The sequence below is a fragment of the Setaria italica genome, chromosome VI, assembly GCF_000263155.2.
Source record: "Setaria italica strain Yugu1 chromosome VI, Setaria_italica_v2.0, whole genome shotgun sequence".
Taxonomy (NCBI): domain Eukaryota; kingdom Viridiplantae; phylum Streptophyta; class Magnoliopsida; order Poales; family Poaceae; genus Setaria; species Setaria italica.
Genome location: NC_028455.1, coordinates 33,511,109 through 33,526,509, shown reverse-complemented (window position 1 = coordinate 33,526,509; position 15,401 = coordinate 33,511,109). Strand labels below are relative to the sequence as shown.

General features: G+C 50.7%; 2 protein-coding genes across 2 annotated transcripts; both read left to right on the top strand.

Annotated features, from left to right (window-relative positions):
• Positions 1 to 1,700: 1,700 nt before the first annotated feature.
• Positions 1,701 to 4,629, top strand: LOC101763174 (ubiquitin carboxyl-terminal hydrolase 2-like). The gene is made up of 2 exons (XM_022827799.1): positions 1,701 to 2,946; positions 3,485 to 4,629. The coding sequence occupies exons 1-2, from the start codon at positions 1,701 to 1,703 to the stop codon at positions 4,627 to 4,629; spliced, it is 2,391 nt and encodes a 796-aa protein (XP_022683534.1).
• A 3,486-nt stretch (positions 4,630 to 8,115) lies between these two features.
• On the top strand, positions 8,116 to 8,946 carry LOC101753163 (LON peptidase N-terminal domain and RING finger protein 3). Its single transcript, XM_014805381.1, has 2 exons — positions 8,116 to 8,499; positions 8,581 to 8,946. The coding sequence occupies exons 1-2, from the start codon at positions 8,116 to 8,118 to the stop codon at positions 8,944 to 8,946; spliced, it is 750 nt and encodes a 249-aa protein (XP_014660867.1).
• The last annotated feature ends 6,455 nt before the right edge of the window (positions 8,947 to 15,401 follow it).

The following is a 15,401-nucleotide window of genomic DNA, read 5'->3' as shown; positions in this document are numbered from 1 at the left end:
AAGGTTTGGACATCCTTTAAATTCCGAATTTCTTTTTTTTAGAAAGGGTTGGATTTTTATTGACACATCACTTTTACATCCAAGCCCCTGACCGGGTACCTCAAAGAAGATAAAATTACACATAAGTCCATTACAAGAGCATCGAGTGCCCGTCGTCGTCGCTGATCTTCGCTGCCGCAACCTGGTCCTCCTCCATCTCCCGCAATGAAGAAGATGACCTAGAATGAATCTTCGGGCCGATTCCCGATTCGAAGAAGAGTCTTCAAATTTTAAGCCCATCAGCATCACATCGTGCTTTTCAACCGTTGAACGTCCTGGGCAAACTCTACTTTCATCAAAAACAGACGCTAGTTGCATCACCGGTAAGCTCCGGCCAACAAGCAACAATGACACAAAGAGAATCCAAGAACACCAGCCCACATACAAGAGCAAGTGGATTCTTAACCTCCAAGGGAAACCTCCTTGGAGGGACAAATTCCCGATGAACACGCCACCGGTGAAAGCATCGAGTCTCCTTCGAACAACAGCCATGTGGTAGGTCACGAATTCAGTGTTGCCATTGATAAGAAAACAAAGAAAAATTCGCCGATGCCAAACCTCCTGCGGATAGTACTGTCGTTGTTGTGCTCCTCCCGCCCATGGACCACCACCAGAACCTGCCCACCATCAACATAGCTGACGCCGAAGAAGCTTGGGAAAGTCTCCAACCTTAACCCTAACCTGCACAAACATAAGATAAGCTAAAAAAAACAAGGGAAATTCCGAATTTCTGATCATAATAATCCACGGATTTTTCTTTTTCTGACTAAAAAGGCCCGCACCGCTCGGCCCATGTTGCAAATACGGCTTGGTCCACCTGGGAGAGCCAACCCAACCGCCTCCCGGCTTCCGCATCCTCCGCACGGCTTCTCAAATCTCAACTAGCCCCCCGATCAAACAAACAATCTCAACTAACGCCACGCCAGAGCGAAATCATCTGCTTCTCTGCCGCCCTCTCTCCACCAAAACCCCCGCGGCCTCGCCGCAGGCCGCAGCCCGCTCGATCCCGGGCCCCATCGCCGTCTCGCGGTAAGCTTTCCCCGCGCATTCCTCTTCCCACCGTTTGTTCTTGTTGCGTCGATGGTTTCGGTCCTTGAATCCGCGGCGCAGTTCTTGATCCTCGCCGGAACGTCGTGCGATTTCGGTGTTTTGCTGTTGGGGTTTTCTTCCCTTGTTCTTCGCGGCGCGTCTCGGCTATCTTGGTCCAACCCCTATCCCGTACGGCTCTTGATCCTACCCAGAATGGTTGCGGTCTCGGTTCTTCTGTTCTGCGTGCCTCGATGGGTTTTTGGTTCTTGAATCCGCGGCAGCGTTTCGGTTTTCGTGTTGTTCTGATGGGTTTTTTCTTCTCTATTTCTTCGCCTTTTTCTCATCCAGGCCTAATCCCCTACTCCGCACGGTTCATGATCCTTACCAGAATGGTTGCGATTTCGGTTGTCCTTGATTATTTCCCCTCCTCTGGTTCTCGGCCCTTTGGCTTTCTTGGTTCGCCCCTGGTCCGTACGGGTCCATGATCCTCGCCGAGGCGTTCGATTTCTCGCCGTCTTCTTGGATTTTCCCCTAGTTTGCCCCCCTTTCTTGGCTTTCTTGGGTTATCCGCATTCGTAGGGTTCATCATCCATCCGACTCATGTTTCTTGTGGTTCCGTTGTTCCAGGCGTGATGGGGGACACGAGGCCGAGGGGGTGGGAGGCGGGCGAGAGCTCGCGGGATGCCAAAACTCCGCGGCTGGAGTTGCTGGCTACGACGGCGTTGGAGGATCGGTGGGAGGAGTGGCCGGAGGTGACCGAGGACAACGATCGGTGCAATCACGTCCCAAAAGACAGTGCTCACAGGGAGATTTTGGATTCGTCATTGCTATCCGATGACGCAGGGCATTGCGCGGATTGCCAGCGTTCGGAGGAGTCCGTGAATAGCCGTATCTTGGTGTGCCTGGACTGCGGCCGGCAATCCTGCGGGGAATTGGCGAGTTATATCCCATATGGGCACGCTCAGGCTCACGCCAAGCAGGAGCAGCATTGGGTTGCTGCGATGTTCGCCGATCCACAAGCTGGATTCTGCTTCAAGTGTGGATCTGAAGTGGTTGTCTATCCAGAGCAGGAGGAAATGCCAGGCGAAATTCAGACAGGCGGTCATGCGTTTGGAATTGATGTGCACTCGGGTCTTGTCAGTGGGTTACTGAATCTTGGAGACACATGGCATGGCCATGAGTTCGGATCATCTAGTGTGCAAGGCTATGCTATCAGAGGGATACCGAATCGCGGCAGCACATGCTACGTGAATGCAATAGTGCAGTGCCTCCTTGTGCTTGATAAGCTGCAGGAAACTATGTTAGGACCGGATGCTCCGTCCGGTCACCTTGGCCTAGCACTAATGGAGCTTTTTCTGGAGACAAGTGTGGCAGATGATGTGGGAGGCATGCTGAACCCAGATAAACTCTTGAGAAGCATACGCTTACATGCTGACAAGTTTGAACCCTATAAAATGCACGACAGCTATGAACTGCTTGATTCCTTGCGCAATGCTTTGCATAGGGAGGAAAATGAAATTGAGACTCCTAACAGGCAAAGAGGTGCTCCTACAGTAATTGATTCCATTTTCAGGGGTGAACTCTCTTATACACGGTCCTGCATATATTGTGGATCTAGTCAGGCTTCCCACGATGAGATCCGTGACCTCTCACTGGCACTGCCATCAAAGGAGCATCCATCCAGAAGTGCTGCAGCACCACAAACAAGCTTGAGTCTCAAATCTCAACCGAATAAGGCTGCTACTCAATTAATTCCAGCAAATGAGAAGAGTACATCGGAAAAGATCCAATCAGTTGCCAAAAGCGGTGATTCTGACCTTCTTGGTTCAGAGTTGAAAGATGTTGCCGTGGAGAAAACACCTGAGCCTTTGGAAGTTGGTGAGTTTATGCGCTCCTGCATCCATCCAAAAGTCCTGACTGCAGATTCTGGGGATGGCCTAGTGTCCTAGACTGCACCATTGTTGAGGAATCAAAATGCAGGAAACTGTGGAACACTTTCACACTATTATTTTTATTGTCTTGGTCACAATAAGAAAACAAGTCGGATTGGGTCTCCTACACTTTCTAAATGGAGAAAATTGTTTAATGGGACCCCTTTACCCACATGGACTGAAGAAAGAAGAAACCTTCAGGATGTGCATAGATAAATGAGCAGGGTGTTCAGCAGCATTAACGTGGCAACAATGTTTGCTCTAGTGTAGTATTTAAAACTGCCACTAGAATATAGCTTGCTTTTCCAAAAATAAGCTTCACTGGAAATGGTTGCTTAACTTAATCGTGTGTGGGTATTCACAAAAGAAAGCTGCTTCAAATGTGGAGGGTAGAGATCCTAAAAAATACTTAGAGGATGACAATTACTTGTTGCATGATGTTGCTATTTCTGGTAAAATTAAGTATTATATGCTTGGCTATGCAGATTCTTCTGATGTGCAATGTATCTGGCAAAGCAAGGATGTTATACAGGATCCTTTGCAGACTCGGGAGGATAAAGTCTCATGTTCGGAGCTTTCACAAGGGATCATTGAAGCACCACCAAAGTCTGTTAGTGTTGTTCCGGACAACTTGTATAATGTGAAAGTTGAGCAATTGATTGAGATGACAACAGATTCCCACAGTCCAGAAGATATGGGTCCACCTCCACTGGTTGCTCCACTAAGTGAAAATGGTGCACCGATGGCATCAGGCAGCTGTGTAGATCAAAATGACAATGCTGATCCTGGTGATATCATGAATCAGCTGGTAGTTAGTGTACAAGCCAAGGAGAACACTTCAATCGTACAATTCACTGCAGAAAACAAAGCAAATGCTCAGAGCAGAGATGTCGTGTATGATAAGGAGGTAGAGGTTAGCAATTCTATACCATCAATTGAGGATTGTCTATCATTGTTTTTTACAGAACAGACGGTAGAACGGAATTGTGATTATTGTCCCAAGGTTCTTGAGGAGCCAAGTACCAATCAAAGTGGAAATGCTGAGAAGATGGTGGCAAGTACCACTGATAACACAGCAGCTGATGGGAATCAGACTGAACAGTCAGACAGGTTAGCAGACCAAACTGAGGAATCTATTGAACCAAACAGTTTGTCAGTAGAATGCAAATCTTCTTCAAATAGGCAACCAGATGATTCTGATGCAAAGAGTGAAATTATACAAACAGTGGAAGCAAATGCGGAAGGAATAAATTCAGGGATGAGTTATGGCGATAAAGAAATTGAATGCCATGAAGGTATTCAAGAAGCTGCAAGTAGTTGCCTTCCAGATGAGAAACAGACCAATCTGTTGGGCACTCATCATAGTGAAAATCTTAGCACGCCAAATCAGGACAGGAGGAAGCAAGTAGAGCTGGATCTTAGTACAAGCCAGTTAGGAGACAACCAAAATGAACAGAAAGAGAGGAGCGGATGTTCTACTGAAACACCTCGTATTACCAAGCTGCCACCTGTATTAACTCTTCATATTAAGAGGTACATCAAGGATGGCTATGACCATCATAAAATTGAAACACATGTGAGCTATAAGGAGTATCTTGATGTAGGGAGATTCATGGACCCCAGGTACTGATAATTCTTTATAGTAATGTTAATACTTCTACACAGTTTTATCACATGTCTGATTGCATAAGGGATTTCTTTTTTGGCCTAACTTATTGCTTCTAGCTTGAAGAATATCTTCTCTAAAATAGCATTTAGAACACATGTCATTATAGGTCAAGGAGTTATTTAGTGACTCCATGTTCTAGTGGTGTTCTCATTTGTGATCATGTGGACATGTCTCCGTAATCCATATACTATGTGCATAGTGGTTTTTGACTTTTCAATTCAACAGCTAGAGCTTAAAAACAAGCATATTCTTCATGAAAATGAAGGACATATAGAGCATGCTCGTTTCCTAAAACTTGGATAGCTTCCCTCTTTTGAATTCTGTGAAGGGAATTGCATAACTGCCACCTCTAATATGTTCATAAAGGAGTATTTATCAGTGCCTGTGCAGCTTCCCCTCGAGAAATTTTCAAAAGCTATGCTATGTTTCGTTTGTGCTTATGAAGAAAGGGAATTAAATGTCAATGCAAATGGTCCTACTATGTTTCCAACTAATTGCAGTTCCAGCTTGAGAAAAATAAATTAATTTAAGTGTCTTTTTTCTCCAGTCTTATTTTGACCAGAATCCTGTGCTATCTGCCTGTCATAATCTTGTCTTAGATCAAAAACTGCTTTAGTCAGTTAATTGCAGTAGAATGCTTGTCTTATAGAACCGGTCATATTCGAATACAAATTGAGTGGGGGTTATCTGCTACAAAGCCCATTCATATTGGCAGCGTATCACTTTACCTTGGATATTAAAATAAATATACATATAAGTTAAAAAAAATTAGAATGATCATATCTTAGAGCTCGTTTGTTCTGTGTTTGTGGGTACCTTTTAAATCCTTAACCCTGTAGCCTTTTTATCTGTTGAATGCTTTGTGTTTGGTATAATTCTTGTGCTGATATTTCTAAGATTGATGGATACATATAAACCTAATATTATGTAATGGCCTTCTTAATATTTGTGAAGCTTTATTTGTTGATTATTTTTGTTGTATGGGTTTTTATTTGTAGGGTTTGCTTGTGAACAATATTCGCTTTTTAGGATTTCTGATCAAGAATGGCATACCATTGTCGATGATAAGTTAATACAATCATTTATAGCCATGCATTTGGTTTACCTACTTTTTTTTCTCTAATATTCAGTTCCGTGGACAAAGACAAATCTTTCTATCGTCTAGCTGGTGTGGTAGAGCACATTGGTGGACCGTCAATGAATGCAGGACACTATGTTGCTTACGTGAGAGCAAGAAGGCTTGAAAATCAGCAACAGGAGAGCAGCTGCTCTTCCTCATGGTTTTGTGCAGACGACGGTAACATCAGAGAAGCCACTCTAGAAGAAGTTCTCAAGCGCGAGGCATACATTCTTTTCTATGAGAAGGTGGAAGGCTAAGACATGGCTAGCACAAAGATCCGACGTACTCATCAAAATAACAGTCACAAAACATGCAGATGAATGAGATTAGCTAGCATATTCTTTGGTTGGAAGATTCACTCAGTGTACATGTTTAGGCTCTTGATCAAGTCCATTTTTGTAGGGGGTTCAAACTGACTGCAACTTGTACAAAGTTAGAGTTGTTACGGTCGATCTGGTCAGGCTGATTCATATCCCATTGCTGTTGCCTTTTGCTTGGATCAAACTATGAATGGAAAGGGACACAATTGACTATACAGGCCTTGTAAGAGATTGTACGGATGGTACTGTTGCATGATTCGTTGTGGAAAATTTAGGACATATTCCTTGATTCGTTGAGCTTTTGCCTGAAACTCTAGCATTGTGCAAGCTATATTGTCTGCAATGCGCTTGAAGTTGCAGTTACAGGCTCATTGTTATTTGCTTTAAAAGTTTTTTTGTGGAAGACTAATCTGCGACGCCACAGAGATTATTCTGGTTTCGGCATTGATGTGTGGTTATAGAAGCTTTCCGCTGGTGTCGCTTAGAAAGATATGTTCAACGGTCAATTGTCTGCTCCAGCTGTCTCGTCGAAAAAGTTGAACCTCTTGATGGACTGAAGGCGACATTTCTTTCTTTTGTGGAACACGCTCAATGCAAATTTCTCCAGCATGTCTGGTTGGTCAGAGTAGCTGAGTTTTGGGTGTGCTCCATGCAACATTCCGACTACAGAAAGTGTTGAGGCACAGGTCCATTCTGGGCCTCTTCTGCCGGCACGCAAGTCTTTCAGAGAACGACACGCAGCGTACCGAATTGGAACTTCCACTCAACAGGCGCTAGTCTTTCCCGTGTTGTTCTCCTGCACGGCGAGAGCACCACTGTTTATGTGTTGACAAGTGCGACGCTACGCTGCGTAAACTAAACTTGTGGCAAGCGTGCCCCGCGGTGGCAGCGAGGCCAGCGAGCCCGCCGAGGACGAGGAGGGCGCCAACGTCTTGGAGGAAGCGATCGATGGCGACTCGGAACTTTGGTTTCTCGCCGATGCGACAATGTCGCTGGATACCTCTCCTTTTTGCGTGCGTCTCCCTCTGTCTCCCCTGAGAAGGATGGAGCATGCGACCTCTCATGCTGCGCGGTGCAATCGCCTTCGCTTCACGGAGAGCGTGCAGCGTTTGGAAGGTTCAGCAGCAGCTGTTGCTGGTGTTGCCAGTGATGGAAGTGAAACAGAGCTGGCACGCGGCCCAGGATTACCGGCCCAACCAACGCAACGCGGCCGCAGATGTCGCCTCCTCCGTTGCCATCGTCAACCGGCCCAGACCCCGCAGACTTTGCCATCAGCAGCAATTCAGTCGGCATCCAGCAAAGCACCCACCGTGCACCACCCGGCGCTCGGACGCCTCCGCACTCCGCCGCGCCCCCGGGCACACCACGGCACGGCCCGGGCTCCCCCTCCCCGACAAACGGCATCCAGTTTCACCTTGGCAGATGGATCCACGCTCCCCCCGCATGCCCGCTCAGCTGACCCACCACCAGGCCCCCCTCCCGACTCCCATGCCCCCTCCACCCTTTATTACTCCCTCCTCGAGCCCTCTCCCACTCCGCGAGCACGAGCGCCGCCGCTGCTGCAAGGCTGCCTGCAACCTTCCAAGCCGCGGATCCGCGAACCCACCCACCACCCAGAGCCAGAAAGCAAAAGCCCGAGGCCGCCCCGAGCCGGCGCCGCAGCAGAAGCAAACTCCTCGGCCGGGCGCTGGCACGCAGGCAGAAAACCCCGCAAAAACCAGCCATTTCCGCCCCCAAATCGGTAGCGAGTGAATCCCATCACGCGGCGCCCTCCGGCCTCCCGCCCCTCCGCACGCGAGATCCAAGCCCAAACCCCCCCGCACGCCCCCCCAGGCCGCGCCACGCCCTCACTTATTTAGTCCAAGCGTGCCGCTGCTACCCCTCTCCCCTGCCCTGCCTGCCTGCCGCTCGGAATAGCAGGCGCTTCGCTTCGCTTCGCTTCGGTTCCCCTGCTCCCCCTTGTCTTCTCCCCGGCTCGCCGAGTCAGCTGATTGGCCGCGCGACGGGATGGAGGCGGGGAGGTTGATGCGACGCAGCGTCACGCTGGCGGACCAGCTGGCCGCGGTGGGGCCGCCGCAGGCGGTCGGGGCGGCGGCGGGGTCGTGCAACCTCCGCGACCTTCTCAAGCTCCGCGACGAGGACGACCTCGCGGCGGGGCGGCGCGCCGCGGTCACGCTCGCATCCGCCATGGCCGCCGAGAGGCAGGTCTCGCTGCCGTCGGCCTCGCCGTCGGCGTCCACCGCCGCGGCGGCGGCTGCTGTAGCGGCGCGCACCCTCCTCGACATCATCCGGGACGACCAGCCCCCTCCCGCCGCCGCGTCGGGGGACGGCCCCGGCGCTGCCGACCCCTTCCTCGTCCGCCGCGCGGTGTCGCTGCCCGCCCCGACCACGGCAGCCTCCACGCCGGCGGTCGCGCCCGCCTCCGCCTCCCCCGCCCCTTCTCCCGCTCCGCCTCCGCCTCTGCCTCCGCAGCCGCCCGCGGTGGCGGAGGCGGCGGAGGAGGAGGAGCAGGGGGAGAGGGTCTCCCTGATGGCGCTCCTGGAGCAGACCGACAGGCAGTGGAGCGCCGGTGCCGGCGCCGCGGCCCCGCGCGAGGAGGAGGACGTGGCGGGAGCGGAGGCGCTGGAGCTGGTGGAAGACGACACGGAGCCGGGGGCCGGCGCGGGCAGGGGCGTGGTCGCCGGCTGCTGCTGCGTGTGCATGGCACGGGCCAAGGGCGCGGCCTTCATCCCCTGCGGCCACACCTTCTGCCGCGCCTGCGCCCGCGAGCTCCTCGCCGGCCGCGGCCGCTGCCCGCTCTGCAACGCCGCCATCGTCGACGTCCTCGACATCTTCTGACACCCCCCCCCCTCTCTCCGCTCGGCCGGCGGCCGGGCGGGCGGTGCCGACACCTCGTCCGGCGAAATGCGCTCGCCGCGGATCGGCCAATCCGGTGCGCCCGCAACTGAAATAGGATCCAGACATAGATAGATCTCCATCTCTCCATCAACTCTTCCCCCGTTCTTGTGCTGCTGCTATTGTGAAAAGATTAGAACATGTCCGACTTCAATTAAAGTGTCATCTGCTGCAAAATTGCGACTTGCTCTTAAAGATCAGCATTCCCTTCCCTTGCTGCACATTTTTCTCTGCTTTCCCAAATCCAGAAACCATGCTGGATCAAGATCAAGATCAAGCAAGTTCTTGGTCCTTTCATGAACCAACCAAACTAACCAATCAGTGGAAGTGAGCTGCCACTCTCCCTACCGTGGCCGGTTAATAAGATTGGTTTTTGACCCGGGATTAGTACCACCGCAATTACTCCCCCTGCTGCAGTCCAGCTAGCAAGCACGCACTGTTTGAAGATCTCAAGGAGAGTCCAGCCGAGGTCGAGAACTCGAGATGCCCTGCGCGTGGCGTTTTAAATTTTATTACTGCTCCCCACTCAGCATTTCCACTGCATGAGTCCATTTACTGCGACTTCGAGCTCAGCTCTCCCTCCATGGAGGAGCGCCTGCCCGTCAACATGCCTTTTTTAAAAAAAACAAAACAGTCAACATTTCAGAGCTCCAGTTTTTCTCCAGTTTGAGGTGTCAGACGTTGAACATGTCAAGCCCTGATTGGAGCGCGTGAAGTCACTACGAGAGAAAATAAAGTTAGGCCACGGTTCTACGGACTAAAGCTAGTCCTGTCACATCGAACGTTTAGATATTGTATTAGATATAGATTGATTATAAAACTAATTGCACAAGGTTAATTCGCGAGACGAATCTATTAAACCTAATTAGTCCATGACAATGTGATGCTAGAGTAAATATGTGCTAATTATGAATTAATTAGGCTTAATACATTTGTCTCGTGAATTAGCCTCTATCCGTATAATTAGTTTTATAATTTAGTCCTTCTAATTAGCATCCGAAGATTTGATGTGACAATTACTAAACGTTAGCTTTAGCTCAAGATCCAAACACCTTAATCCATGAGATCGATGAGATCGAGATAAGATGAGGGTGGTTTCATACGTTCATGACCCCGACCGATGGAGAGATACGCACGACACGTACACGTATGTCAACTTTGGAAATACCTTCTCTACTCTATCCGCCGCCGGGCCGTCGTCACCTGCGCGATAAAAAAGCCAGGCAGCCAGTCCTACACGCAACACGCAGAAGCAGCTAGCCAGACACGAGCGCACTCTGTGAGCTTTTTGGTATGATGATGGGGGTGAACCGGATGAGCGCTAACCTCGCCGTCGGTTCGTTCGTTGATGCCGACCCAACGATAAACGGAACGGCCTTTCTTTTTCCCGTCCCCAGTGGGCAATGGCCAACGGGGCACACAAGATGGAAAGGGGAAAAAACGGGTTGGTCGCCGGCACTTGTCGATAGGTTGGAGCGGAAGCCGAACCCGGCGGTGCAGCCCCCGTCTTGGCTCGGTCCCGTGTTCCCTCCTCGGCGTCTCGCCTCGTACTCGTACCCGCGGCGGGGTGGTGGTGGTGGCCTGGTGGGTGCCGGTTGGACGAGCGGTTCACCGTTCACCTCCCCTCCTCTCCTCGGCAGGCCCCAGCAAGCGCCAACCGCTCCGGCGCTCCGGGCCTCGGTTCGGCCGGGTACGAGGTTGGGCGAGTGGAGGAATGTTCAGGTGGGGAGGAGGTGGTGCCATCGTTCGCCGCCATTGCTGCTGCCTCTGCCTGCCTGCCTGCCTCACACTGTTTAAGAAAGTATACCAAACCAAACGCCCGCAACGGCCGGTTCGTCAACCGGGTGCGATTTGGGCACGGCGAGAGCGACCTCGGCGGTGTCGTGTAGGCCGAGCCGGCCGACGGATCATCCGGTGGTTAAGCTACCTCGAGCGTCACAGGCTCATTAACCATTATTCTTCTCCGGCAGGCTGATTTGGACGCCTCGCGCCGTTTACGGGTCAAAGCGCGATCGCCCGCGAGCGTGGCCGGAATCTGCTGATGCTCTATGATAGCATTACTCCAAATTTTTTTTAGTGTATACGATTCCCTGGATCTGTTCGTTGTTTTGTTGTCATCCCGGACGCCGACGGACAGCGACAGCAGAGCGCGTGACGAGGGGAGTGTGGAAAAGAAGGCAGGAGCGGTGGCGGGTTTCGGCCGGGTCTGCGGCCCGCATGGCGCTCGCGGATTTGGAGGCTTGCGCGGGGTGCCGGGGCGCGGACAGGAAATGAAGAAAGCTTGGGAGCCTCGGCGGGGTGACGGCGGCGGTGCCGGCACCCGAGATTCTTGGCGTGCGGGGGCGAGCTGCGCGCCACGCGCGCGCGGGGATGGGGGGTTTTGGGGGCCGAGGAGGAGAACGTGGGAGAGATGTGCCGCGAACTTTGACGGGTTTGGGAGGGCTTTCTCAGTGCCACAGTGCCACTCCTGGAAGCTGGTTGGAAGTGACTGATGATGAATCTGAAAGGGGGTGTGGTTAGTGGTGCTTTTCAGGATCTGAGATTCTGAGCTGCTAGCCTCGAACTCGCGTGAGGGGTGCTTAGGAGACCAGGACTAAACCTGTCCGATAGTTTGGACGTTAATTAGAAGTATTAAATATAAACTAATTATAAAATTAATTGCACAACCTCTAGGTTAAATCACGAGATGAATCTATTAAGTCTAATTAGTTCATGATTTAACAATGTGGTGCTACAGTAATCATTCGCTAATGATGGATTAATTAGGTTTAATAGTTTAGCCTAGGGGTTCTGCTATTAATTTTGTAATTAGATCGTATTTAATTTTTCTAATTAGCATCCGAACATCCGATATGACAGGACTAAAGTTTAGCTCCCGGTACCCAAACGTCCTCTGAATCAAGAAGCAATGGTCCAATCGAACCTGCTAGGTTTGGACTTTGAAGATCCATGCAAGGTTACTTTTCAAAAAAAAAAAGATGTCAACATTGAGTTCGGAACTGGGAATTAGGGACGACATAGACATAGATTTGTGGGTGGTCGGGGGGCATCTGACTCAACATTTCAGGATCAAAGATGCTTAGTGCGAAAGGACATGTATATTAGCATCAAATTTCGCTAAACATCCAGCCTCACATCCGCGACAAACGCACGTAGAGCATAACCAGTGACGCCTTCCTGGCTTCTTGAGAATGGAAATTATCAGCTGGGAAATGCTGTTTGAAACGAAGGAGTTTTCATGGCTCGAATCACCAGACTTTTTTAGTGGCTCCCCGACGAAACCTCGATTTAGCAAAAACTATTTGGAGTTGGCACTGCAGTGAGCCTCGAAAGGAAAGCATGGGAATGCCATAACACAACACAACCTTTTTGCATAACATTTGCAAAAAAACCCTCCACCTATTACTATTTCATTGTCCGAGCACTGCCCGGTATGGTAAAATAAAATGATCCATTGACCGGGGCCGTACATCATCATGTTAGCCCTTGTTCACCCCCAACTCCTAACTTTGGCACTATGCAAAAAGAAGATTCCTCATCACATCAAACTTGCGGTACATGCATGGAGTACTAACTGTAGACGAAATTAAAAACTAATTGCACAGTTTTATTGTACTTTGCGAGACGAATCTTTTGAGCCTAATTAGTCAATGTTTGGATAATAATTCACAAATACAAACGAAACGCTACAGTGTGCTACAGTGCCGGCACAGTAATTTTAGCACTTCCAATTTTGGCAACTAAACAAGGACCTTACATTGTTATGGACAAAAACCACTGTTCAGGATGGCCATTGGGTCAAAAGCGTGCACCTACCTGGTAGTGACACTCTGTTATGGACCAAACCTACTGGCCTATCTAGCTAGTCCAACACTCCCATCCTAGGTTAGTAGAGTAGCCTCGTCGATAAAGCTTGCCTGACGCTTTTTCTTGGAATTCTGCGTCCACGTTCCTTGGATTGGCCGAGACCAACCTGGCCGAATGGCCGTGCTGCGTGACTGTGCCCCGTGCATGGCACGATGCGTAGTGCTCTAGAGAGGAGTTGTAAGCCTGGCATTGTTTGTCAGTTTGGGGCCTTGTCAGTGCTTCTCCCATTTTCCCTCTCGAGTGGTAACACTGTAACGTGTAACAGCCAGAAGCTCCCAAACTGGCGGAGGGCTGAGCTGAGCGATGGACGACGGGTCACCGACGAGACCAGACGGCCCACGAGGCCCCACACGAGTCCATCCATTGGTTTCTTGTTGCTTTTCCTGGATGTTTGGTTACGAGTTGCTAAACTTTAGTTGGGTCATATCAGATGTTTGGATGCTAATTAGAAGGAACTAAACATAGCTAATTACAAAACTAATTGTACAGATGAAGTCTAATTCGCGAGACGAATCTACTAAGGTTTAATAGATTTGTCAAATCATGGACTAATTAGGCTTAATAGATTCGTCTCGCGAATTAGACTCCATCTGTACAATTAGTTTTATAATTAAATCATATTTAATACTTCTAATTAATATCAAGCATTTGATGTGACATGTGCTAAAGTGTAGCAGAGTGTATCCAAACACCCTGAGAGAAAGCGGTCGAGCAGCCGGTTCGATCGAGCTTCGAGCATGCATCAGGAACATGGAACGCAGCCGCCGCAGTCCGGTGGTTGAGCCGCAGTAATCAGATGCTCCGCATGAAGCCACGAACAGAACGCAGCGGAGCAGCCGACGCACGGGTCCGGGCCGTCCGGCCGGTTCGCGTACGCGCACCCGCACATTCACTGCTCCGGCCGGACCCCGGATCCTCGGCGTCCGCCAGGATGACGAGATTTTGCTTGCGCGCACGCTGCATCTTCTATTCTTCTCCGCATGGAGGCGGGGTCGCGTCCCGGAAGAAGTGAGGAACGCGGGGCGGGAGCGCACGCACGGCGGCATCGGATTCCATGTGCCGGCGAGACCGCCGCGCCCATCTCATCCAATCAATCCTCCTGCGTCTGCGTCGCTGTTCCAGCTGCCCGTTGCTGCTGCTCCCCTCCTCCGCCCCAGTCCCATCCCTGCCTGCCTTTGTCGGAGCCTAAGCCCTGCTGCGATGCAGCCTACAAAACTCTAGTAGCCTGCTGCCAACGCCGCGCTGCCGTCGCTGCGCCCATGCCATGCCAGGAACAAACTATTGCGTGCATCGAGGCGGAGAAGCCGAGAAGCGATAGCGTTCTCCTCGTGCCAGATCGATCGATGCTCTCTCGCTCTGTCCTCGCTGCCGCTGCCGCTGTACTACGAAACAGCCGTGACGTCGGTGTGCGGGCATCGGTCATGGCTCCAAACAGCCCGAACAAGACACTGGACGCGTACATCCCGGTACATGCGCGAGTTGCGGAGGGCCGGAGGCTTACAGATCCCTTGCCTTTGAGCAGCAGCAGCAGCAGCAGTACTACACATGCGTCCGTTACATGCCACGGCGATCGAACTCGTAACACGGTGGAAATTATGAGAGCCCGTCGTTCGTCTCCAAGGACAGCAAAGGAGACATCCGCGTCTGTGAAGAAGCTCGTACCGCTGCTGTGTCGTGTACGTTAGGTCGATCGAGATCGATGTACCTTGAACACAATTGCACAATGCAGAGGCCTTCACGACACTGGTCGATGCCATGGAAAGTGCAGGATTTTGCGTTCATCGAACGTGCATTATTTCTGAGAGTTCATCCATGGAACATTACTACTAATTGCCAGATTATTAGAACCCAGCAGAGCAAGCAGATTATCCATCATCTTGGCATTCCGAAGGATTCATGCCCCATGCCTGGTCCACATGCGCATCTCAGTTCAGGAGGCGGCACCTCCCCATCCGCTAGAATTGAAGCTCCAAAGTACATTGCACAAAGCATGCCATGTGCCGGCAGGCAGCACGGGTCATCCCCCCCCCCCACCCCCGCACCGGATCTGCTCCCCCGACGACAACAACCGATCGCACCTGATCTACTACTCCTTCAACTCTGCTACCCCCCCGACCACAACTACCGTACCGGATCTTCTACCCCTTCTACGACGCTCGTCACCCGGATTTGCTACAATGTCGACGACCACTACCGCATCATAGCAGCCTCCCCATCTTCGGTGAGCAGCTACCCGATGATTGAAAATGGTTAAACTCCGATGCCCTGCAGCAAGATGTATGCAAAATTCATCTACCTTTTGTGGGTCTAGGGAGGTGACCCATTCATCCATGGTTCGAGGTTGGAGGATGTAGTGGGTATCCATATTCTAATGTCCAGTCACGAATATGTTAGAACCTACACAAAATGAATATTGAAAATAGAACATGAAAGAACCTATCACGGATCAATTTAACAAGAAATCGCAGAATTTGGCATTATTGGTTTAATCATTATCTCTTAATTCATTGTCAGAGAAAAACTACTTCAAA

Coding starts and splice junctions, on each gene's coding strand:
- LOC101753163 (XM_014805381.1), top strand. CDS start 8,116: ATGGAGGCGGGGAGGTTGATGCGACGCAGCGTCACGCTGGCGGACCAG. Junction 8,500..8,580: donor CGCTGCCCGCCCCGACCACG/GCAGCCTCCACG, acceptor CTGCCTCCGCAG/CCGCCCGCGGTGGCGGAGGC.
- LOC101763174 (XM_022827799.1), top strand. CDS start 1,701: ATGGGGGACACGAGGCCGAGGGGGTGGGAGGCGGGCGAGAGCTCGCGG. Junction 2,947..3,484: donor ACCTGAGCCTTTGGAAGTTG/GTGAGTTTATGC, acceptor TTGGCTATGCAG/ATTCTTCTGATGTGCAATGT.